Raw genomic sequence first — 24,834 nt, 5'->3', positions numbered from 1 at the left:
TGGGGGATCTCCTGACTGTTCTGTTTATATAAATGGATATTTCAGATACCAGACTCTGACAGAGACAATTTCAGTGACTGAAAAGTTTATGGAAGGCTTGTTACTAAATTTAGTATCATTTTTCAGGAAGGAAAATCCCTAATGGTTTGGAACAGGACTGAAAAAGAATTTAACTCTAAAGGGTAGATAAGCTTTAAATGTTAAATTGATTAGAGGTCAGGTGTGTATTTCCTACCTCTCTTGGGATAGCCATGGGAGGGAACCTCCAGGCCTGCTGCCCAGTGGTTTTTGCTGAGAGAGCAGCTGGATCAGCATTCTGGAAGGTAGTTTGGTTTGCTGAGGGAGTCTTGTGAGACTCAGCATCTTTCTTGACAAAATACTTCATCTAAACCTTGTACTTTGTTTGCCTTATTTCAGCCTTTTGTACACAGCAAAACAGGAAGGAAAATTAGTAGGCTGACCATATAATTATAGGTGTATATTTTTTAGTTTGGACTGATTACACAGGACTCTAAATGAGATAGCATAGAGCAGGAAAAAAGTTGATGGAATCCCAAGAGGTTAATTGAATTGGAAACTAGTGTATGTGAAGAGTAATACCATTTAGCTCCCAAAGTAATGAAACTTGGCATAAAGGAAAATTAAGTTGACTGATTTGAGATATGGAGAGAAATTGGATGTAAATGTAAAGGAATTATCTTCAGTCATAACTTTTTTTGAGTCTCTATTTACAAATTAAGAGAATTTATTTTGTGAAGGTTCTTTTAACAGAATTCCTTTGAAGTTTAAAAAGGACAAAGTACAATTCAAGTGGCAGGGCTGTCAAAAGCCACTTTGATTGAATTGTATACATGCTTAGTTAGAATGAGGAAATTGGACTGTTTGACTGAAAAAGCTTTGTTTCCTCCTCAGCTTCAGCCTCTTTCCATGTGCGTTCCTGAAGCTATGTGTGGGATATTAGTATAGAGGAAGGGGAGGTCTTCTCACCTCTTTCCATTTTTTCCCCCGCCATAAGTTCACAAAGTTTTTCACATTAGAAACTGTAAAAACATAAACAACTTTTCTGGAACCAAATTAATCTTTTGACTTCATAGTTCATACCATGTGACACTGGAGTGGGGGCAGGAGGGTGGAGATACAAGGTGTTTGGACCCTTCTGGTTTATGGGATTGTCTTTTTCCCTTTTTCCCCTTAGGAACCACGTGAATGTTGAGGGGGCGACACACAAGCAGGTGGTGGACCTGATTCGAGCAGGCGAGAAGGAATTGATCTTGACAGTGTTATCTGTACCTCCTCATGAGGCAGATAACCTAGATCCCAGTGACGACTCGTTGGGACAATCATTTTATGATTACACAGAAAAGCAAGCAGTGCCCATATCGGTCCCCAGATACAAACATGTGGAGCAGAATGGTGAGAAGTTTGTGGTGAGTGTCAGCCCAACTCGATCCTCGAACATCTAGCTTTGTTTCCCCTAGTCTTATAATTATGAAACTATTATAGTGGTAGATAAAAGGCTGCAACCTAGGTCAGTTTGTCTACCAGGAGGATGAGTTCACACATAAATAAAAGACACTGACCCTGATTTATTGCAGGGGGTGAATTACAGTAGTGGAAAAGAGTCCTACTCAGCTTGAGTATAATTCCATTTTATTTTTAGGTAGTTTCAAGTTTGCATTCTGGTTTGTCGTAAACGTGTCAGTTTTTGTTTGTTTAGTTTCTTTTTTGTTTGTTCTTTTGTTGGTTGCCGTATCTCTTTGCTAATAGTATCTTATTTACTGTTGATTCTGTGGTGCTATAGGGCAAGATTAATTTAAAAGGATGGTGTCCTTCAAGATATTTGGGTAATAGAGAGGTTCGCCCATTTCAGAACTTAGATGTCTCTACTCTTCTTTCCACATCATGTTCTTTTTCATTTTCTTTGGAGATATCCGTGTGAATGGTTAACTGTGGTTTTTCCCACGAGTTTCCTGAATGCAATTCCCATGAGCTGTTTCACACATTTCTAACCTGTTGCTGTTGTAGCTATGCAGGAAAGCCCATCTTGAATTTTTAGTGATGTGTGCTAGACCCTTTGCTGAATGCCTTTGTTCTTCAAAGCCTAATTGCCACTGATAGCTCAGTCTACTTAATTTTTCTTTTGGTTGCAATATGCTTTATTTGCCTTTAATTATTTGTGGAGTGTTGATATAATGAGAAATGTTCATTATTCTTAGTAGAAAATGCAGTGGGTTCTGTTAGATGCTGGCAAACAGACTACAGGTGTTTAAAGCTTAACAGTTGACTAAAGTTACAGTCTCTAAAACTGAGATTTATCCTCTGCATAGGAACGAGCTACTAAACATTTATGGTAAATTCTTTTTAGTGAAGAGATAAGAAAAGCAAGGAAGCTAAAAGAGTTGCAGAGGATCACATAATGCTTGGTTGCATCTGTAATTAGCTGTAGATAATGGCATATAGGTTTTATTTCAGCATAGACTTCTGTAGTCTTAGAACCACACACAGAATTTAGAGTTTTATGCTTCCTAAGTGCTAACTTTGAGTCATAAGGCATGTAAGAAGTTGAAATCAAGGTCACATCCTAAAAGTAGAGCAGACTGGATGTTGAGACCTTTTGGGAATTACCTAAAACCTTGGAAACCTGAGAAAAGGAATAATACCACCAATTGTACCTTTGTTTATTTTTATTTTTATTATATATATATTTTAAGACGAAGTCTCACTCTGTCCCCCAGCCTGGGGTACAGTGGTGTGATCTTGGCTCACTGCAATCTCTGCCTCCCGGGTTCAAACAATTCTGCCTCAGCCTCCCAAGTAGCTGGGATTACAGGTGCGCACCACCATGCCCTGCTAAGTTTTGTATTTTTAGTAGAGATGGTGTTTCACCATGTTGGCCAGGCTAGTCTCGAACTCCTGACCTCAGGTAATCCACCTGCCTCAGCCTCCCAAAGTGCTGGGATTACAGGTATGAGACACTGCGCCCAGCCCACTAATTGTACTTTTCAAATCAACTTTATTGAACATAGTTTACCTATATTAACATTCACCCATGTTAAGTCTCCACTTTTACAAGTTTTGACAAATGTACATAGTCTTATAACCACCACTGCCTCCATGAAGATTTAGAACATTTTCATACCCTCAAAAGTTCCCTCATGCCCTTTACAGTTAGTCCTCACCCCTTACCACTGCCCTTGTCAACCACGGATCAGCTTACTGTCACCATATTTTACATTTTCCAGAATGTCAAATAAGTGGAATCATACCATTTGTACTCTCTTGTATCTGGCTTTGTTCAGTTAGTATAGTGCTTAAGATTGGCAGACATTGTTATTTAAACCAAATATTTGTCCCTTTTTAATTGCTGAGTAGTAGTCCATTGTATAGATTTACTACAGTTTGTTCATCTTTTCATTGTTCATGCACATGTGGGTTGCTTGCAGTTTTGGACTAGTATGACTAAAGCTGCCATGAAATAATATTAAATGTACAGGTCTTTATGTAGACATATGTTTTCATTGCTCTTGAGTATATACCAAGAAGTGGAATTGCAGGGTAAGTGTAAGTTTAACTTTATAAAAAACTGCCAAACAGTTTTCCAAAGTGGCTATATCATTTTTACATTATCATATGCAGTGGAGAGTTCCAGTGGTTCCATAACCTCTTGATATTTTCAGTCTTTTTAATTCTAGCCATTCTCATGGACATAGTGATACCTTACTGTGATTTTAATTTGCATTTACCTAATGACTCATGATGATGAGCTGCTTTTTGTGTGCTTAATGGGCATTCATGTGTCTTCATTGATGAAGTAGCTGTTTAACTCTTTTGCCCGTTTAAAAAATTGGGTTGTCTTATTATTTTATTGTAGGGGTTCTTTATACATTCTGGTTCTACAAGTCCGTTATCAGATATATATATATATATATATATATCTCATATGTATCAGATATATATATATCATATGTATCAGATGTATATATATCATATGTATCTGATATATATAGCATATATATGATATATATAGCATATGATATATATCAGATATATCAGATAGATATATCAGATACATATATATCATATATTGCTATATATGATATATATGAGATATATATATCAGATATAGATATATATGAGATATATATATCAGATATAGATATATATGAGATATATATCAGATATAGATATATATGAGATATATATCAGATATAGATATATATGATATATATCAGATATAGATATATATGAGAGATATATATATCAGATATAGATATATATGAGAGATATATATATCAGATATAGCTATACATGAGAGATATATATCTCAGATATAGCTATATCTGAGATATATATATCTCATATAGATATATCTGAGATATATATCTCAGATATAGATATATATGAGATATTTTCCAGTAGCTTGAAAAAGGACTTAGATAAGCCAGGCGCAGTGGTTCATGCCTGTAATCCCAGCACTTTGGGAAGCTGAGGTGGGCAGATCACCTGAGATCGGTGGATCACTTGAGGTCAGGAGCTCGAGACCAGGCTGGCCAATATGGTGAAACCCCGTCTCTACTAAAAATACAAAAATTAGCCGGGCGTGGTGGCAGGAGCCTGTAATCCCAGCTACTCGGGAGGCTGAGGCAGAAAAATCACTTGAACCCGGGAGGCTGACCTTGCAGTGAGCCGAGATCGTGCCATTGCCCTCCAGCCTGGGCAACAAGAGTGAAACTCCATCTCAAAAAAAAAAAAAAAAAAGGGACTTAGATGTTTTGTAAATATTTGAGTTTGCGACTTGCCTTTTCATTTTTTAAAACAGTATCTTTCAAGGAACAGAAATTTTAAATTTTGATATAGTCTCGTTTATCAGTTTTTAAATTTATGGATAATGCTTTTTTGTGTTCTAAGAAATCTACCTAACCCAAGGACACCAATCTTTTATGTTTTCTTACAGTTTTATAGTTTCAGCTATCTTTTTTTGTAAGAACTTTATTATTATTTATTTATTTATTATTAGTTTTTTGAGATGGAGTCTTGCTCTGTCACCCAGGCTGGAGTGCAGTGGCGCGATCTTGGCTCACTGCAAGCTCCGCCTCCATGGTTCACGCCATTCTCTTGCCTCAGTCTCCCGAGTAGCTGGGACTACAAGTGTCTGCCACCATGTCCGGCTAATTTTTTTGTATTTTTTAGTAGAGACGGGGTTTCACTGTGTTAGCCAGGATGGTCTCGATCTCCTGACCTTGTGGTCCACCCGCCTCGGCCTCCCAAAGTGCTGGGACTACAGGCGTGAGCCACCGCGCCCGGCCTATTTTTTATTTTTGTTTTATTTTATTTTATTTTTTGAGACGGAATTTCGCTCTTGTTGCCCAGGTTGGAGTGCAACGGCGTGATCTTGGCTCACTGTAACCTCTGCCTCCTGGGTTCAAGTGATTCTCCTGCCTCAGCCTCCCAGAGTAGCTGGGATTACAGGCATGTGCCACCACACCCGGCCAATTTTGTATTTTTAGTAGAGACAGGGTTTCTCCATGTTGGTCAGGCTGGTCTGGAACTCCTGACCTCAAGTGATCTGCCCGCCTCTGCCTCCCAAAGTACTGGGATTACAGGCATGAGCAACCACACCTGGCCTTTTATTTATTTATTTATTTATTTATTTATTTATTTATTTATTTATTTATTTATTTTGAGATGGAGTCTCCCTCTGTCACCCAGGCTGGAATGCAGTGAGTGGTGCGATCTCGGCTCACTGCAACCTCGGCCTCCCGGGTTCAAGCAATTCTCCTGCCTCAGCCTCCCCAGCAGCTGGGACTACAGGCACATAGCACTGAGTCCAGCTAATTTATGTGTTTTTAGTAGAGATGGGGTTTCACCATGTTGGCCAGGCTGGTCTTGAACTCCTGACCTCATGATCCGCCTGCCTCGGCCTCCCAAAGTGCTGAAATTACAGGTGTGAGCCACTGCACCCAGCCATAAGAACTTTATTAAGATATGATTTATATACCATACGTTCACCTAAAGTGCACAATTTAGGGGTTTTTTTATTTTTTTATTTTTTAGACAGTTTCGCTCTTGTTGCTCAGGCTGGAGTGCAATAGTGCAATCTCGGCTCACCGCAATGTCTGCCTCCTGGGTTCAAGCAATTCTCCTGCCTCAGCCTCCTGAGTAGTTGTGATTACAGGCATGTGCCAGCACGCTCGGCTAATTTTGTATTTTTAATAGAGATAGGGTTTCTCCATGTTGGTCAGGCTGGTCTTGAACTCCTGACCTCATGAAATCTCGCTGCCTTGGCCTCCCAAGGTGCTGAGATTACAGGCTTGAGCCACTGCGCCTGGTCAATTTAGTTTTTAGTGTGTTCACAGAGGTTGCAGTGAGCCGAGATCACACCACTGCACTCTAGTTTGGGCAACAAAGTGAGACTTCGTCTCAAAAAAAAAATAGATAAATAAAAGTACAATTAGTAATTTCATTCCTTTTCTCAAGTTCCCAAGGTTTTAGGTAATTCCCAAAAGGTCTCAACATCCAGTCTGCTCTACTTTTAGGATGTGACCTTGATTTCAACTTCTTACATGTCTTATGACTCAAAGTTAGCACTTTTGAAGCATAAAACAAATTTGTAACATTTTCATCACCTCAAAAAGAATCTCATTCCTTGTAGCCATCATTTTCCAAACCTCCCATCCCCTCCAATTCTAGGAAAGCACTAATCTATCCTCTGTCTTATAGATTTGCGTATTCTGGACATTTCATAGAAATGGAATCATGGTTTTTTTTGTAACTGGCTTCTTTCACTCAGCATAATATTTTTGAGGCTTATTCAAGTTGTAGCATGCATCAGTACTTCATTTTAACATTCCATTATATGGATATACCACTTTTATTTATCCATTCTTCAATTGATGGACATCTGGGTTCTTTCCACTTTTGACTATTATGAATAATGCTGTTATGAGCATTTGTGTACACGTTTTTGTGTAGATATGTGTTTTCATTTTTCTTGGATATATACCTTGGAATGGAACTGCTGGGTCATTATGGTAACTCTTTAGGTTTAACCTTTTGAGGAACTGCCAAACTGTTTTCCGAAGTGGCTGTACCATAGTTTTTACTCTTACGTTTAGGTCTGTGATCCATTTTGAGGGATTTATTTATTTATTTATTTAGTATATTGTGATATAAAGGTCAAGGTTTTTTTGTTTGTTTGTTTTTGAGTGTCAGCTAGGCTGGAGTGCAGTGGCGCAATATTGGCCCACTGCAGCCTCTGCCTCCCGGGTTCAAGCGATTCTCCTGCCTCAGCCCTCCTGAGTAGCTGGGATTACAGGCATGCGCCACCACACCCGGCTAATTTTTGTATTTTTAGTAGAGGTGAGGTTTTGCCATGTTGGCCAGGCTGGTCTCAAACTCCTGACCTCAGGTAATCCACCCGCCTCGGCCTCCCAAAGTGTTGGGATTACAGGTGTGAGCCCTTGACCAGGGTCAAGGTTTTGTTTTTGATTTTGTTTTTATATGGATATCCAGTTGTTTCACAGCAACCTGTGTTGAAAAGAAAGTTCTTTCCTCATTGAAATATCTTGGCATCATTGTGGAAAATCAATTGACTATGTGTGGTTCTATTTCTGAACTTTTTACTCTGTTTCATTGGTCTATTCCTTATGTGTCTGAACATTTGTGTCATTTTGGGATTGGTTTCTGTTAAATGTCTTTTCCCTTGAGAATGGGTCATATTCTTCTGGTTCTTTGTGTATTGAGTCATTTTGGATTGTATCTTGCATATTTATGAATGTTACATTGTGGAGACTCTGGGTTCTGTAATATTCCTCTGAGGAGTATCGATGTTTTTGTTTTAGCTGGCAATAAGCTGTAAGCTGTGTCGCCTTCTGTGGGTTAAACTTCAAATCTCAGTTTAATTCTTTCAGCCTTTGCTGTGCTACTTTTGAGTCTGTATACATCCAAGAAGGGATTAGTCTGAGATACATGTGGTGTTTATTCTTAGAATTAAGGATCACCTTCTCTGGTTTTCTCTTGTCTTGGATTCTCCACTCACTCTGGTAGCAGCCATGGTTACCTAGAATCTTTTCCCTATATGTTTGAGTCAGAAAGATGTCACTTTCTGAGTTTTAGTTACTTAAATTGTGCTATTTTGTAACTTATGCCCACAAGCAGGGCAAAGCCCTCTTAATGCAGGAGTGTACCCCACCCTGTGCATCATTGCTCCATGTTTTGAGTCCCCTCCACAGTCTGCCTGCTTTTAGTATGTAATTCAGACTCCTCAGATCATTGTTTTTGTATTTTGTCCAGAATTTATAGTGGTTACAGCAGAAGGGTTGGTCTACAGGAAGTGTATGCACTACTTGAAATGGAGTTTTCAGTTCTGTCAGGTTTTTCTTTATTTATAATGAATATTATATCTTGATGAATTGATCCCTTTAACATTATTTATCTCTTTATATAAGTCTCTATCTGTAATATATCTATCTGTCTTTATCCCTGGTAATATTCTTTGTTCTGAAGTCTTTCTCTCATATAACATATGAGCCACTAACATATAGCCACTAGTAGCCATGTCACCTTTCTTTCGGTTATTGTTTTCGTTGCTATATTTTCCATTTAACCTATTTATACATTTATAATTAAACTGGGTTTCTCATAGAAAGCTTAGAGCTGGGTCTTGCTTTTTTATCCAGTCTGGCAATGTTTTTATTTGGAATGTGTAGACTACTTACCTTTAGTATAATTATTGCTATAGTTAGGCTAAATCTACTATCTTGTTCTTTGCTATCTATGTTGTATCATTATTTATTTTTTTCCTCATTTCCTGCCTTCTTTTGGATGGATAGAGTATTTTTAAATGATTCTATTTTATCTCTACTATTGTTTTATTAGGTATAATTTGTTTTTTCTTGGTTTACAGTATATATCTATAATTTATGAACATTTACCTTCAAATTATATATTTGAATTTGTAGTTGTATAGACATAATATATAGTACATATATATTATATATAGTATAACACTGTATATAGGTAAGTATATCTAATATATCTAATTTTATAATATACAAATATATAATATATATTTGTATTGGCCATTTTGTCCCCCCGTCAGATGTTAATTCCTACAAATTTGTGAGTTTTCTAGCTTTCCCTCTGTTACCAACTTCTAACTTTACCCCATTGTAGTTATAGAAGATACTTAGCATAATACCTTTTGTGTGTGTGCGTGTGTCAAGGTTTCTCTCTGTTGCCCAGGCTGGACACAGACACACACACACACACACACACACACACAAACACACACTATATATATAATTTAAGACACTTACAAGAGTATATTTCCCCCCGCCATCCTTTGTGCTATTGTTGTCATACATTGACTTCTATATGTGTTATAAACTTAATGATACATTGTTATCTTTGCTTTAAACAATTGCCTTTTAAAGAGTCGGGGTTTTTTTTGTTTTTTGTTTTTTGTTTTTGTTTTTTGAGGTGGAGTCTCACTCTGTCACCCAGGCTGGAATGCAGTAGTGCAATCTTGGCACCCTGCAACCTCTGCCTCCCAGGCTCAAGTGATCTCCCACCTCAACCTCCTGAGTAGCTGTGACCACAGGTGCGCACCACCACACCCAGCTCATTTTTTGTATTTTTGGTAGAGATGGGGTTTCATCATGTTGCCCAGGCTGGTCTTGAACTCCTGAGCTCAAGTGATCCGCCAGCCTTGGCCACCCAAAGTGTGCTGGGATTACAGGCATGAGCCACCACGCCTGGCGTTAAAGAGATTAAACATGAGAAAAGAGTTATTTTATATTTGATCACATATTTACCATTTCTTTCTTTCTTTCTTTTTTTTGAGACGGAGTTTTGCTCTTTTTGCCCAGGCTGGAGTGCAATAGCGTGATCTTGGCTCACTGCAACCTCCACCTCCCATGTTCAAGCAATTCTTCTGCCTCAGCCTCCCGAGCAGCTGGGATTACAGCCATGCACCACCACGCCTGGCTAATTTTGTATTTTTAGTAGAGACAGGGTTTCTCCATGTTGTCCAAGCTGGTCATGAACTCCTGACCTCAGGTGATCTGCCCACCTTGGCCTCCCAAAGTGCTGGGATTACAGGCATGAGCCACCATGCCCAGCCCATATTTACCATTTCTGATGCACTTTATTCCTTTGTGTAAATCTAGTTTCTGTCTGGCATTAGATTCCCTCTGCTTGAAGAACTTGCATTAATATTTCTTGCATTAATAGTGCAGGTCTGTTGGCAATGAATTCTCTTAGCTTTTGTTGATGTGAAAAAGTCTTCATTTCACCTTTATGTTTGAAAGATTTTTTCAGGGTATAGAATTCTGGGTGGATTGTTTTTTTCTTTTCTTTTTCTTTTTATTTATTTATTTATTTTTGAGACAGAGTCTTGCTCTGTTGCCCAGGCTGGAGTTCAGTGGTACGATCTCGGCTCACTACAGCCTCTGCCTCCCGGGTTCAAGCAATTCTCTGCCTCAGCCTCCCGAGTAGCTGGGATTATAGGCACCCGCCACCACGCCCAGCTAATTTTTGTATTTTTAGTAGAGACAGGGTTTCACCATGTTGGCCAGGCTGGTCTTGAACTCCTGACCTCGTGATCCACCCGCCTTGGCCTCCCAAAGTGCTGAGATTACAGACGTGAGCCACTGTGCCTGGCCGATTTTTTAAATTTTTATTTATTTGTTTTTTTAAAGTACCAAAAGAAAAAAACAATCACTCCATTGTAATCCCAGCACTTTGGGAGGCTGAGGCAGCAAGATTGCTTGAGGCCAGGAGCTTGAGATCACCCTGGGCAACATACTGAGACTCTGTCTCTACAAAAAATGAAAAAATAGCTGGGCATGGTGACACAATGCCGGTAGTCCCACTTACTTGGGAGGCTGAGGCAGGAGGATCACTTCAACCCAGAAGGTTGAGGCTGCAGTGAGCTGTGGTCATGCCACTCCTCTCCAACCTGGGAGACAGAGCTAAACCCTGTCTCAATTTAAAACAAAATCACTCCAGTCTTCTGGTTTTCATAGTTTCTGATGAGAAGCCTGCTTGTTTTATTTTTTGGTCTTTTCTATGGATTGTTTTAACCCTCTCTGGCTACCTTCAAAGTTTACTCTCTTTTTAAAAAACAGAGACAGGGTCTCACTCAGTCATCCAGGCTGGAGTGCAATGGTGCAGTAATAGCCCACTGCAGCCTTGACCTCCTGGGCTCAAGTGATCCTCCTGACTCAGCCTTCCGAGTAGCTGGAACTACAGGAATGTGCCACTGTACCTGTCTAACTTTTATATTTTATTTTATTATTTTATTTTTTTGAGATGGGGTCTCACTGTGTCACCCAGGCTGGAGTTCAGTGGCACCATCTTCGCTCGCTGCAACCTCCACCTCCCAGGGTCAAGCAATTCTCCTGCCTCAGCCTCCCAAGTAGCTGGGACTACAGGTGTGCATCACCACACCCGGCTAATTTTTGTATTTTTACTGGAGACAGGGTTTTACCATGTTGGTCAGGCTGGCCTTGGACTTCTGGCCTCAAGTGATCTGCCCACTTCAGCCTCTTAAGATGTTGGGATTACAGGTGTCGGCCACCGCACCTGGCCACCTAATTTTAAAAATTTTTAGTAGAGATGGGGTCTTGCTATGTTCCCCAGGCTATTCTCACACTCTCAGCCTCAGCAATCCTCCTTCCTCAGACTCCCAAAGCACTGAGATTACAGGCCTGAACCACTGCACCTGGCCTGCAGCATTTTCTCCTTATCTTTAGTTTTCAGAGTTTCATTTTTACATGTCTAGGTGTTTGTTTCTTATTTGTCCTGCTTGAGGAATATGTGGTTTGATATCTTTTATTATTTTTGGAAAACTATCAGCCAGTATGTTTTCAGACATTTCTTCAGCCCATTCTTTTTCTCTTGCCTTTCTGGAGGTTCTAGTTACCTGTGTTTTACACTGTTTGATATTGTCCTAGAGCTTTTGGGTGTTTTATTCTATTTTAGCTCTAATTTTTCTCTTTAGATAATTTTTATGGACCTATCATTAAGTTTGCTGATTTTTTTCCTCAGCTGTGTCCAGTCTGCTGATGAGACTGTTAGAGGAACTCTTCATCTTTGATACCACGCCTTTTTTTTTTTTTTTTTTTTTTTCTCAGACGGAGCCTTGCTCTGTCACCTAGGCTGGAGTGCAGTGGCGTGATCTCGGCTCACTGCAACCTCCGCCTCCCAAGTTCACGCAATTCTCCTGCCTTAGCCTCCCGAGTAGCTGGGACTACAGGCAGCCGCTACCACGCCTGGCTAATTTTTGTATTTTTTTAGTAGAGACAGCATTTCACCATATTGGCCAGGCTGGTCTCGAACTCCTGACGTTGTGATCCACCCGCCTCGACCCCCCAAAGTGCTGGAATTACAGGCGTGAGCCACTGCGCCCAGCCCATGCGTTTTATTTCTGTCACTTTCATTTGTTATTTGCTTGTAATTTTCACACCTGCTGAAATTCTGTATCTGTTCATACATGTTTTCTGCCTTTTCCTTTTGCATGAGATCTTTAGCATTGTTAATCACGGTTATTCTAATAATATGCTGCCTGATAATTTCAACATCTGGGTCATCTCTGAGACTGTTTTATCTCTTGACATAATGTTGGGTTTCTTTTTTTTTTTTTTGAGATGGAGATTTGCTCTTGTTGCCCAAGCTGGAGTACAATGGCTCGATCTTGGCCCACTGCAACCTCCGCCTCCCAGGTTCAAGCAGTTCTCCTGCCTCAGCCTCCTGAGTAGCTCGAATTACAGGCATGTGCCACCATGCCTGGCTAATTTTGTATTTTTAGTAGAGACAGGGTTTCTCCATGTTGGTCAGGCTGGTCTTGAACTCCTGATCTCAGGTGATCACCCGCCTCGGCCTCCCAAAATGCTGGGATTACAGGTGTGAGCCACCGCACCCAGCCTGTTTTTTTTTGTTGTTGTTTGTTTTCCATTTTTGTTCTGTAATATTTAACAATGTCAAGCATCATGTATGGAATAATAGTAGAGATGACTGAAGTAAATAGTGTTTGAACTTGGAAATGGGCAATACTCTTCTGTTACGGAATGTAGTCAGTTAAGCTGGGCTTGAATTTTGTTATAGCTATCATTACCTTTACTGTGCCATAGGCTTCAAGTTTCTCTAGCAATGGGTTGCTATTACCTTGTGCTTAGAGTGAGGGCTGGGGTTCTGAAGGTTTTTAAATTTATTTATTTTTTGTTTTTTGAGACAAGCTCTCCTTCTGTCACTCAGACTGGAGTGCAGTTGCACAATAATGGCTCTTTGCAGCCTTGACTTCCTGGCTTAAGCATTCCTCCTGCTTCAGCCTACCAAGTAGCTGGGACCACAAGCACACATCATCACATCTGGCTAATTTTTTTTTACTTTTTGTAGAGACAGAGTCCCACTATTTTGTTCAGGCTGGTCTCAAAATCCTGGGCTCAAGTGATCCTCCTGCCTTGGCCTCCCAAAGTGCTGGGATTATAGACAAGAGCCACTGTGCCCAGCCTGGAGAGTTTTTTTTTTTTTTTTTTTTTGAGATGGAGTCTTGCTCTGCCACCAGGCTGGAGTGCAGTGGCGCAATCTTGGCTCACTGCAACCTCCACCTCCCGGGTTCAAGTGATTCTCCTGCCTCATCCTCCCTAGTAGTTGGGACTACAGGCGCACACCACCACGCCAAGCTAATTTTTGTATTTTTAGTAGAGATGGAGTTTCAGCATGTTGGCTGGGATAGTCTCGATCTTTTGACCTCGTGATCCACCCGTCTTGGACTCCCAAAGTGCTGGGATTACAGGCGTGAGCCACCGTGCCTGGCCGACCCTGGAGGGTTTTTTTCAGTGTTTTGTCCTCAGGCTTTCAGCCACCTGTGCATACCAGTACCACAGGCAAGTTCTCTCTTTACATTCTTACCCCTCTGCTACTGGTAGACTACTCTTGCTTTTTACTTGGGCTAGACTCATGGTAGAGGTAGATGTTGTGTAGTTCACCCTTAGTCTTAGGCAGAATCTGTGTCTCTGTGTCCTGATTCTTTTGCCCTTCCTTCTTATTGCAGCCAAACTCGGCCTTGTATCTGTGGTTAGTCTTGGGAAAGCGTTTCCTGTCCCTCCCTCAGCTATAGCCGACCTCTGCTTGGTAACAGTGGAGGAACCTGGGCCTAATATGGTTTCCTGCCTCTCCCCAGGGGTATAGAGTATTTTACTTTTACTCCTTCCCCTGAAGAAGTGGATCTTTGCCTGTGCACTCTGAATGAGAGGATTTACTGCCTGTCTTAGCCTGTTTTCACTGCTTTAATAGAATAACACAGATTGTAGGTCATTTATAAAGAAAAGTGATTTATTTGGCTTACAGTTCTAGAGCCTGAGAAGTCTAATATCAAGGGGCCACATCTGGTGAAGGCCTTTCTGTTGTGTTATAACATGGAGGAAGGCATTCCCTGGTGGGGAAGTGCATGTGAGACAGAGAGCAAATGGGGCCCAAACTCCTGAGATAAATAACCCACTGCCTCAATAATGACATTAATCACGAGAGTTTTGCCATTACCTCTTAAAGATCCCACTTCTTAATACACTTTGTAATCCCACTTCTTAATATATGATAGCTGCTTAATGTCCTTGTCTACTGATTCTTTTGTCTTGGTAACTTCTGAGCCTGTTTCTACTGACTAATTTTTATCCTGGTCATAGGTCAAATTTTCATGCTTTTTTATATGTCTAGTAATTTTTGATTGGATATTGTATATTGTGAATGCAGTGTTATTGGGTGCTAGATTTTGTTACATTTCTTTAAAGAGTGTTGGATTTTTTTTTTTCCTGGCATACAGTTAAGCTACTTAAAGATTACTTTGGTCCTTTTTAGCTTTGTTTTTAAGCTCTTTTTGAGTAGTTTAGAGTACCTTTTACTCTAGAACCAATTTAGCTCCATTCCTAAAGCATGGTCTTTTTGAGTTCCCTTCTAAATTCCATGCAGATTTAGGGAGGTCTCTTTATTCTGGCTGGAGGGAAGTTGAATGATTCCATAACCTGTGTGAACTCTGGGAATTGTTTATTTACTGCTCCTGGCTGATAATAGTTCTTTCCTTAAATCGTTATTCAGTCAAAATTCAAGGGAACTTAATACAGATTTCTGGAGCTATGTCTTGCTTTAGCTCCCTCTTGCATGATTAGTCCTGCAAATTGTAGCTGCTTTGGCCTCCTCGAACTTCAGTTTCTGTTTATTCAACTCAGTGAAGTTGCTAAACTCTGTTTGGGTACCCCTCCCTGAGCTGCAGTTTAGGAGTTACCTCTAGGCAGAAAGCTGAGATTATGTTAGGGATCATCTTGTTTGCTTCCCTTTTCTCAGGGATCACCGTTCTTAGCTGCCTGTTTGTCCAGTGTCTGAAAATAGTTGTTGCCTACATTGTGTCCAGTTTTCTGGTTGTATTTAATGGGAGGTTAATTACCACTTGGAAGTCCACAGATTGTTCTGTAAATGGAGAATGTTTTTTATTTAGGGATGATTTGATTAAAAGTTGATTTTAAATATTCTTGGCTTTAAAAGAAATGCCAGTGGAACTCTACTTCATATTATATAGAGGAATAAGTTCCAGATGGATTAAGGACTTAAATGACAAAACAAAAAATTAAAAGCTCTTGGCCGGACACGGGTCTCACACCTGTAATCCCAGCACTTTGGGAGGCCGAGGTGGGTGGATCACAAGGTCAAGAGATCCAGACCATCCTGGCTAACACGGTGAAACCCCGTCTCTACTAAAAATACAAAAAATTAGCCGGCCATGGTGGTGGGTGCCTGTAGTCTCAGCTACTTGGGAGGCAGAGGCAGGAGAATGGCGTGAACCCGGGGGGCGGAGCTTGCAGTGAGCAGACATCGTGCCACTGCACTCTTAGCCTGGGTGACAGAGCGAGACTCTGTCTCAAAAAAAAAAAAAAAAAAAAAAAAGACCAGTGACAAACTGGAAGAAGATATTCACAATACACACAAATGAAACAGATTATGTCAATATATAAAGAACTCCATAAATCAAATCAATAAGAAAAGCCAAAAAACTTAATATGAAGGTAGGCAAAACACATGAGTAGGTACTTTACAAAAAATGACACTCACATGGTCAATAAGTATATGAAGAGATATTAAACATCATTAGTAATTAGGATCACAGAAATCTTTTCACACCAATTCCATTGGCAAAATTAAGAGGATCTTTTTATATATTGCTGAAAGAGAATAAATTGGTACAACCACTTTAGCTTACATTTCGGCATTATCTCCTGAGGTTGAATATGCATATAACTCTGCAGTTCACTCAGGGTTGTACTCAGAAGAATATCTTTTGCATGTACAGCAGGAGGCATTTATACAAATGTCAATGGCAGCATTATTCACGGTAGCTAAAATCCAGAAACAACCCAAGTGCTCATGAGTGGGAGAACAGATTAGAAACAAACGAGCAACTATGATATATTCACACAACAAAATGCTGTATGCAGCAGAGTATACCACAAAGACATATAATGTTGTGATGAAACTATAGTATAATATTAACTGAAAAAAGTAAGTCCTTTGAAGTATCATTCATCTTGATACTCTATTTTTATAAAACCAAAATATCCTTTAAAATTAGAATAAAAATAAAAATTTAAGGATTATATATAAATGCAAAAAATATATAAAAAGAAAAGCAAGGGAATCATGAACATGGTTGGATATGATAACTTTTTGCGGTCAGAGAAACAGGGACATAAGGATGTGGAATAGAGGAGGCGGAGACTATATGGTTTAAAGTAAATTATTTTCAAGATCTTAGCTTAGCTTTTATTTTGCTTTTCACATTATCTGTTTACTAACAAAAATTCCACTGTTGCTGAAATCATTTTGTTTTTTTGAGACAGTGTGTCCTTCTGTTGTCCAGGCTGGAGTGTAGTGGCAGGATCGTGGCTCACTGCTTCCTCTGCCTCCTGGATTCAAACAATCCTCCCACCTTAGCCTCCTGGGACTACAGGCGCATGCCACCATGCCCAGCTTCATTTTTGTATTTTTTTGTAGAGACAGGGTTTCACCATGTTGCCCAGGCTGGTCTCGAACTCTTGGACTCAAGCAATCTGCCTGCCTGTCAGCCTCCCAAAGTGTGCTGGAATCACAGACGTGAGCCACCGTGCCCAGGCCGCTTAAATCATTTTTAGGCCTTTTCTTTGGAATCAACTTTAGAGCCAGTTTAGGCCACACACGAGTATCAGTTACATTGCTTTATAATCAACCCTAGGTTTTCAGCTCCCTTCAAATTTGCTTGCTTATTGACTCACTATATTTACCACATTGGCTTCAAATGACTTTTAACTTTCTGAAAATAAAATCCACCCTTAAAAACTGATAATTGCCTTTGAAGATATTTAAAAGTATGCTAGAGGTCATTTTAATAGCAAAAATAAGATCACACTCTTCCTGCTGGGTGCGGTGGTTCAAGGTGGGTGGATCACCTGAGGTCAAGAGGTCGAGACCAGCCTGGCCAACATGGTGAAACCCCTTCTCTACTAAAAATACAAAAATTAGCCAGGTATGGTGGCGGATGCCTGTAATCCCAGCTATTCAGGAGGCTGAGGCAGGAGAATTGCTTGAACCCGGGAGGCGGAGGTTACAGTGAGCCGAGATCATGCCACTGCACTCCAGCCCGGGCAACAGAGTGAGATTCCATCTCAAAAAAACCCCAAAAAACAAAAACAAGATCATGCTCCTTTGGTAGTCCTTTTTTATGCATATAACTTTATGCATGTTTGTCAAAATGTAAGTCTTACTTTAAAGTGAGCTTGAATATAGTCTTTGTTAAATGCATAGCAGGATGCATCTAACCAATATCATCTAAGCCTGACTAGATGATTTTGTGATTTAATTTGTATTAAGTATGCTTTTCTTTTGTTCTTCTCCTTCACCAGGTATATAATGTTTACATGGCAGGGAGGCAGCTGTGTTCTAAGCGGTACCGGGAGTTTGCTATCCTACACCAGAACCTGAAGAGAGAGTTTGCCAACTTTACATTTCCTCGACTCCCAGGGAAGTGGCCATTTTCATTATCAGAACAACAATTAGATGCCCGACGTCGGGGATTGGAAGAATATCTAGAAAAAGGTAATCCAAACCATCAAACTCTACTATATTGAGTAGACGTAGGTTCTAGATATGCAACTTCTAAACTGCATAGCTGAATTTCCAGAACCTCAATAGTGAATGTAAGTCAGGTTTCTGACTAAGTATTGAATGATCTGAACTTTGAAGGCAAAACTGAAATGTCCACTACAGTGATCAGTAGCCTGTTTCATTGGTTTGTTGAATGCTTAACAACAACAGAAAAATGAATATTTAGTTTTTGATGCATTTGGTGATGCCTAATGGACTTTTTTTTTTAGACGGAGTCTCGCTCTGTCGCCAGGCTGGAGTGCAGTGGCACGATCTCGGCTCACTGCATCCTCTGCCTCCTGGGTTCAAGTGATTCTCCTGCCTCAGCCTCCTGAGTAGCTGGGACTATATAGGCACATGCCACCACGCCCAGCTAATTTTTGTATTTTTAGTAGAGACAGGGTTTCACCATGTTGGCCAGGATGGTCTCGATCTCTTGACCTCGTGATCCGCCCACCTCGGCCTCCCAAAGTGCTGGGATTACATGGACCTTTATTTTTAGGGTTATACTATCTGCCAGCAAACACATATAAACTCAGCAATATGCTGAATTGATTTGGGAACTAAGTGGGCAATATTAGGACATTTTAAATATTTAAGACATTTTCATTAAAATGATTCTTGGCTTACTGCTGTATCCTACATGAAAACTTTATTCATTTTACAGGTATTCATAGATAGGTTTGCTGAGTTGTAGGTAATCTAGAGTGCCCTTGTTCTAAGCAGGCTAAAGGTAGATACTAATACTTCTGTATTGAATTCTTTGTTTTGTTTTGTTTTGTTTTGAGACAGAGTCTCTCTCTGTTGCCCAGGCTGGAGTGCAGTGGTGTGACCTTGGCTCACTGCAACCTCTGCCTCCCAGGTTCAAGCGATTCTCCTGCCTCGGCCTCCCGAGTAGCTGGGACTACAGAAGCACACCACATGCCCGGCTGATTTTTGTATTTTTAATAGAGACGGGGTTTTTCCATGTTGGCCAAGCTGGTCTCGAACTCCTGACCTCAGGTGATCCGCCCGTCTTCACCTTCCAAAGTGCTGGGATTACAGGCATGAACCACTGCACCTGACCCTGTATTGAAATTTCCTTGTTATCTCACTGCCTCCAGATGATACATCAGGAGTCTGTGGATGTGGATGGTGAAACATTTGTCTAGAGGCGTGAGCCACTGCACCTGGCCCTGTATTGAAATTTACTTGTTATCTCAGTGCCTCCAAATGATACATCAGGAGTCTGTGGATGTGGATGGTGAAACATTTGTTTGTCTAGAAAGGCAGGGAAATGACACAGATCTCCTCAATAAGATAGCTCATCTTCTGGCTCAGGGAAGAGACCTTTCCTTGCTACATTATAAAGTTATATTATTTGGTAGCTGTTCAGTAGGTTTTTCTCTAAAATACTGGTTTATAGAATAACAGTTTTACGTGATATGTAATCATTCTGTTTCCTTGTAACTAACTGACCTAGTTGAATATTTTAAAAACTTTTGTAGGGAGCCTTATCATGAAGAGAAACCATTTTCCCCATAGAAGGTAGTGGAACTTCTTTATCTGTTTTTAGCTTTTTCTAACATGGACTGGCCTCTCTGAACAAAGCCCTTGGGAAATGAGAAAGGGTACAATTTTTAAAAATCAAACGAAGTAAAGTCACCAGTTTAATTTACCATTCTCATGAGAGTGTCAGGAAATTAACTTTCTTAAATTTAGAGGATTAGCTACCTACCTTACCTGCCGGCTTGCTTTCCTATCCCATCACCTCCCCCCATTTTTTTTTTTTTTTTGGTGGTTGTTTTGAAGCTAAAGTTAAAGGTGAAATTATGTGAATTCTTAATTACCTATCCCAGTGTTCCCAAAATAGCTTTTAATTTTTGTGGTTCTCTGACTGGCCTGTTTTTAGGCCAAATAAATATTTTTCCTTTAGTATTTCAATTTTATATTTGGTTTATTCCTGATTAATTTTTCCCTACCACTACCTCTTTACCCCATGTTCTGTTGTTCTGCTTGTTAATAGGTCACACAAGACTGCAAAGTTATATTTACGGAACTTTTATTTCTCCCTCTGGTTATGTTTAATATTTTTAGCAAGCTACATCTTTGTATTTTCTATTATTTCTTTGTTCTGATCATATTTAGATGAATGTTTGTCATGCCTTAAAATCTTATATACCAGACATGGTTTGCTGCCTCATTATTGCCTGCTACTGATGATTTAAACTTAAAACTGATGATTTAAACTTAAAACTTTGATACGTCTTTGACTTTATATTCTTGATTTTAAGGCCTTATGCCAGATTTTATCTTTATTTTCTACAGTGTGTTCAATACGAGTAATTGGTGAGAGTGACATCATGCAGGAATTCCTATCAGAATCCGATGAGGTAGGTGAATATCTCCTTTAGTGATTATTTTCCTTTTGGCTCCTTGTGGGGGAAAATAAGTTAAAGGTATTGATTATGCGTTAAATTTCCATAAGCTCTCCAAAGGACTCCATTTTTTCTACTTCCTTTTTATATGTATCCTACTTATCTATCCTTTAAGACCTAGGTCCACTTTCTCTTTGAAGTGCCAGGCCCACTTTCTCTTTGAAACCATCCCTGATGAGTTTTCATCAATTTTTCATTCCACCAAAAACTTCTGCAATTAGTTCCATTCAGTGATCACATGTTGCTATCTCATTCTCTAATTTTTGTACATATAATCAGATTGTCGCTTTATATTTTTAGCTTACAAGAGTGTGAGCTACCTGTAGGTAAGAGCTAAATCTTGACCATCTTTATATTCCCAGTGCCTTACCACAGCATCAAGCATGTTGTAGGTGCTTAATAAATATTAATTGAATAGAAGAATGAATATTTAATGCTAATATAGTAGTGTGTTATCCACTACTTATTTTATATGTCTATGCCTTGTTTTCCCACTAGATTATAAATTTCTTATAGGCAAGGGCTTACAATAAAGCAATGCTTATGATTGTTTCAGGCAATGAGTAGTACTTTTTTAAAAGTGGTAAATGAAAATGGACTTGGTCTGAAATAATTTTCTCTCTAGTAAAAATTACAAGGTCAAAAATTACAAGGTTAGAAGAATGTGTTAATCATCAAAAGCAGTAAGAGGATTTCTTTTGAATTAAGGAGAGTAAGAATTGTTTACCTTTTGCTAGAAGAAAATTGGGCATCAGGCTAACTTTGAAAGGAAAAATGGATGAGACTCAGGTATCCATTTTTTCTTTTAACAATCTCCTGATTATTTCAGGGTTCAGAAAGAAACTTAGTATATGTCTTGATCCAGTCTATATGCCTGACCATTAATACCAGAGAATATACATCGAAACTACTGCTTTCAGTTGTTTTCTCCTCTCACTTGTGAATTCTGAATGGGGAAAGGGAAGCGAATCAAAAATCTCATCTGTGTTTGACCTAGACTGTTTCACGCAAGTTTCCTGTTTTGAAATGTGAACACGTTGGCTTCAATATGTTTCTTTCCTTCCTGCTTATCTTAAAGATTAACTTCTGCTGCAGCCCTGAAGTCAGCTTTATGACTTGTAAATGTATTGATTTTTTTCCCGTTTTCATTGGAACTCACTTCTTCTCTACCACGTTTTAGGTTATTGTCTAGCTAGCTTGTTACAGGGAGAGTGAAGATATACTGGGCCATAAATTATTTCTCTATGTCTTTTCCCCCAGAACTACAATGGTGTGTCCGACGTAGAGCTGAGAGTAGCATTACCAGATGGAACAACGGTTACAGTCAGGGTTAAAAAGAACAGTACTACAGACCAAGTATATCAGGTAAATTAAATGAACACGTAGACTTGACATTGGATGGTGTGAAGCTAAGGAAGATAGATTAAATAAGTCAATACATATAAAGTGCTTAGAGTGTCTGGCACATAATCCGTTTATTAAATGTTAGCTACTATTGTTATTATTAATGTGAAAGTACTTTGCCCTCCTTAAAAGAAAGGTACGGTAAATATCCCAGGTTGTAGTAGTTGTGATTAACGCCTCTTTTTTTTTTGGAGATGGAGTGTTGCTCTGTCACCCAGGCTGGAGTGCAGTGGCGCAATGTCCGCTCACTGCAACCTCTGCCTCCTGGGTTCAAGTGATTCTCCTGCCTCAGCCTCCTGAGTAGCTGGGACTACAGGTGCCCGCCACCACACCCAGCTAATTTTTGTATTTTTAATAGAGACACAGGGTCTCACCATGTTGGCCAGAATGGTCTTGATCTCCTGATCTCATGATCCACCCACCTCGGCCTCCCAAAGTGCTGAGATTACAGGCATGAGCCACCACGCCTGGCCAACCCCTCCTTTTTTTATTGTAAAAAAACCATAACACACATGAAAACAGAATAGTATAATGAATCTCCATATAGTAATCATTTATATTTAATAATTATCAAGATTTTGCCACATTTGCGTTATGTATGTCTTTTTTCTTTTCCTTTAAGTATTTAAAGGCAAATCCCATGTTATCGGACCTGTGTGTACTTCAGTATGCATCTTCTTACAAAACCACAGTGCCATTATCAAACCTTAAAAATTAGCACTATTGCTTTGGTATTGCCTAATAACTACTCCATAGTCACATTTTTCCAATTGTCTAAAAATGATTTTTTACATTTGGCTTGTTAAAATCTGAATCTAAACAAGGTCCTTAGATCACATTTGATTTTTTTTTTTTTTTGAGACGGAGTCTCGCTCTGTCGCCCAGACTGGAGTGCAGTGGTGCGATCTTGGCTCACTGCAAGCTCCACTTCCTGGGTTCACGCTATTCTCCTGCCTCAGCCTCCCGAGCAGCTGGGACTACAGGTGCCCACCACCACGCCCGGCTAATTTTTTGTATTTTTGGTAGAGATGGGGTTTCACTGTGTTAGCCAGGATGGTCTGAATCTCCTGACCTCATGATCCTCCTGCATTGGCCTCCCAAAGTGCTGGGATTACAGGCATGAGCCACCACCCCGGCCTCACATTTGATTTTTATGTTTGTTTTAATATAGAACAGTCCCCACTTCTCCCCATTTTTTTTTTCATGCCATTGTTTTGTTGCAGAAATGGGTCAGTGTCCTGTGGAATGACCCATATTCTGAATGTATCTGTTTGTTTTCTGGTGGTGTCATTTAATAATGTCCTTCTGTGTCTCTATATTTTCTATAAATGGAAGTTTGCTCTAGAGGCTCAATTAGATTCAGGTTCTGCTTTTTTGATAATACTTCATAATTGGTCCTGTATACTTTATATTGCTTCTCAACAACAAGTACACAATACTGGGTTATCCCATTTTAGTGGTACTGAGGTTAAGCAGTAGGTTTAGGTAGTGAAATCTGATATTTTCTTTGTAAAATTCACCACTGATCTTTGATCAAATGAATCGATCCATTGATGATTATTGCCTTAACCAGTGATTTCATTAAAGATTACAAAGTGCTGATTTTCTAATACTCTCATTTCTTCCACTGGTTAGCTAGAATTCTTCTGAAAATAACTTTTCCTTGTCAACTAATGCTATTTAATTATCTTGAAATAGATAATTTCCCAGTTTGTGGGAAAGACAGGATACATATTTAAGCCTTTCCTTTCATTGCTGATTTTCAGAGTAAATATATCATTATATATAAATATAATTATATATATTAATAATATATAAGATATGTTACATATTAAACAATATATACTTTATATATAATTATATAATATACTAAATAATATAATAATATACAAATAATATATATTTAATATATAATGCACTATGAAATAGTATATATTATATATAATAATTTAGTCTCAGGTTTTTAGATTCAATGTGATTTAATCGATAACATATATTATATTTTTGATGCTCAGATTGTTCCATCTTTGGCCAGTGAATGCTCCTTCATGTCTGCTCCTGTATGCTTTTGATGCAACCTAGTATTTTCATATTATCCTTGCTTTTTGGTACAATAAGATGTCCTGGCCTCATCTTTGTATATTTCTTACCCTAGATATCTAGAATAGGACATTTCCCTAAAGAGTCCTATTCTTTTAGTGAGAAACTGTATTTAGAGATCATGATCTGCGTGCTGGGTGTAATCATTGCCTGTATATGCCTTTTCATTGGCCTTTAATCCTAACTTGATCAGAATTTTCAGGGAGACAAGCAGGTTTCTGGGTACTAATGCTTATATTTCTCTTTTGTAGCAAACATTAAAAAATCTATCCCCCATACATTTATTCATTCACTGTATTTTATGGCAAATGATATATGCAGGATCTCAGGCATTTATGAAATTATACAATGGTAGGGAATTTCAAGAAAAGTACTATTTTTACAGCTTTCTGATCTTTTTGTTTTGTTTTGATTGCTTTTTTCCAGTGTTCCTCTAGCAAGGCTTAGGTTTTTTACACTTTCCTCCCAACTCTGTTACTGAGACTTCTAGCTATAAACTATTTTCTAAACCTTGAAAGCATTTTAATTTCTATCCAGTGCAATATACAATGGTAATTTAGAATGCTTATAATGTCCAGTTCCTCTATCACATAATGGATGAACCTAGGCATCATATGTGAGCAGATATGAGAAGAAGGGATATAATCACATTTGGCTTACTGAGATACTAATAATCAACAGTTTTATCTTTGTTTTATCAACAAAACAATGGCATGAAAAAGAGATACCTTACTTATATTGAGGT

The 24,834-nt window shown here is 39.1% G+C and overlaps 1 protein-coding gene across 6 annotated transcripts in view; it reads left to right on the top strand.

Moving 5' to 3' along the window:
• Positions 1-24,834, top strand: part of SNX27 (sorting nexin 27) — a 91,144-nt gene that overhangs the window by 28,527 nt on the left and 37,783 nt on the right. For 4 of the 6 annotated variants that reach the window (XM_003817243.7, XM_034935444.3, XM_034935465.3 and 1 more), the window contains exons 2-5: positions 1,196-1,427; positions 17,928-18,120; positions 20,476-20,540; positions 21,846-21,950. In XM_003817243.7, the coding sequence (XP_003817291.2) occupies positions 1,196-1,427; positions 17,928-18,120; positions 20,476-20,540; positions 21,846-21,950 (595 nt within the window). The remainder of the gene's footprint in view (positions 1-1,195; positions 1,428-17,927; positions 18,121-20,475; positions 20,541-21,845; positions 21,951-24,834) is intronic. The other 2 variants (XM_034935454.3, XM_063605294.1) reach the window with 1 other exon arrangement.

This window comes from Pan paniscus, chromosome 1, assembly GCF_029289425.2.
Source record: "Pan paniscus chromosome 1, NHGRI_mPanPan1-v2.0_pri, whole genome shotgun sequence".
In the NCBI taxonomy this organism is placed as follows: domain Eukaryota; kingdom Metazoa; phylum Chordata; class Mammalia; order Primates; family Hominidae; genus Pan; species Pan paniscus.
This window is presented reverse-complemented; position numbering and strand designations above follow the sequence as displayed.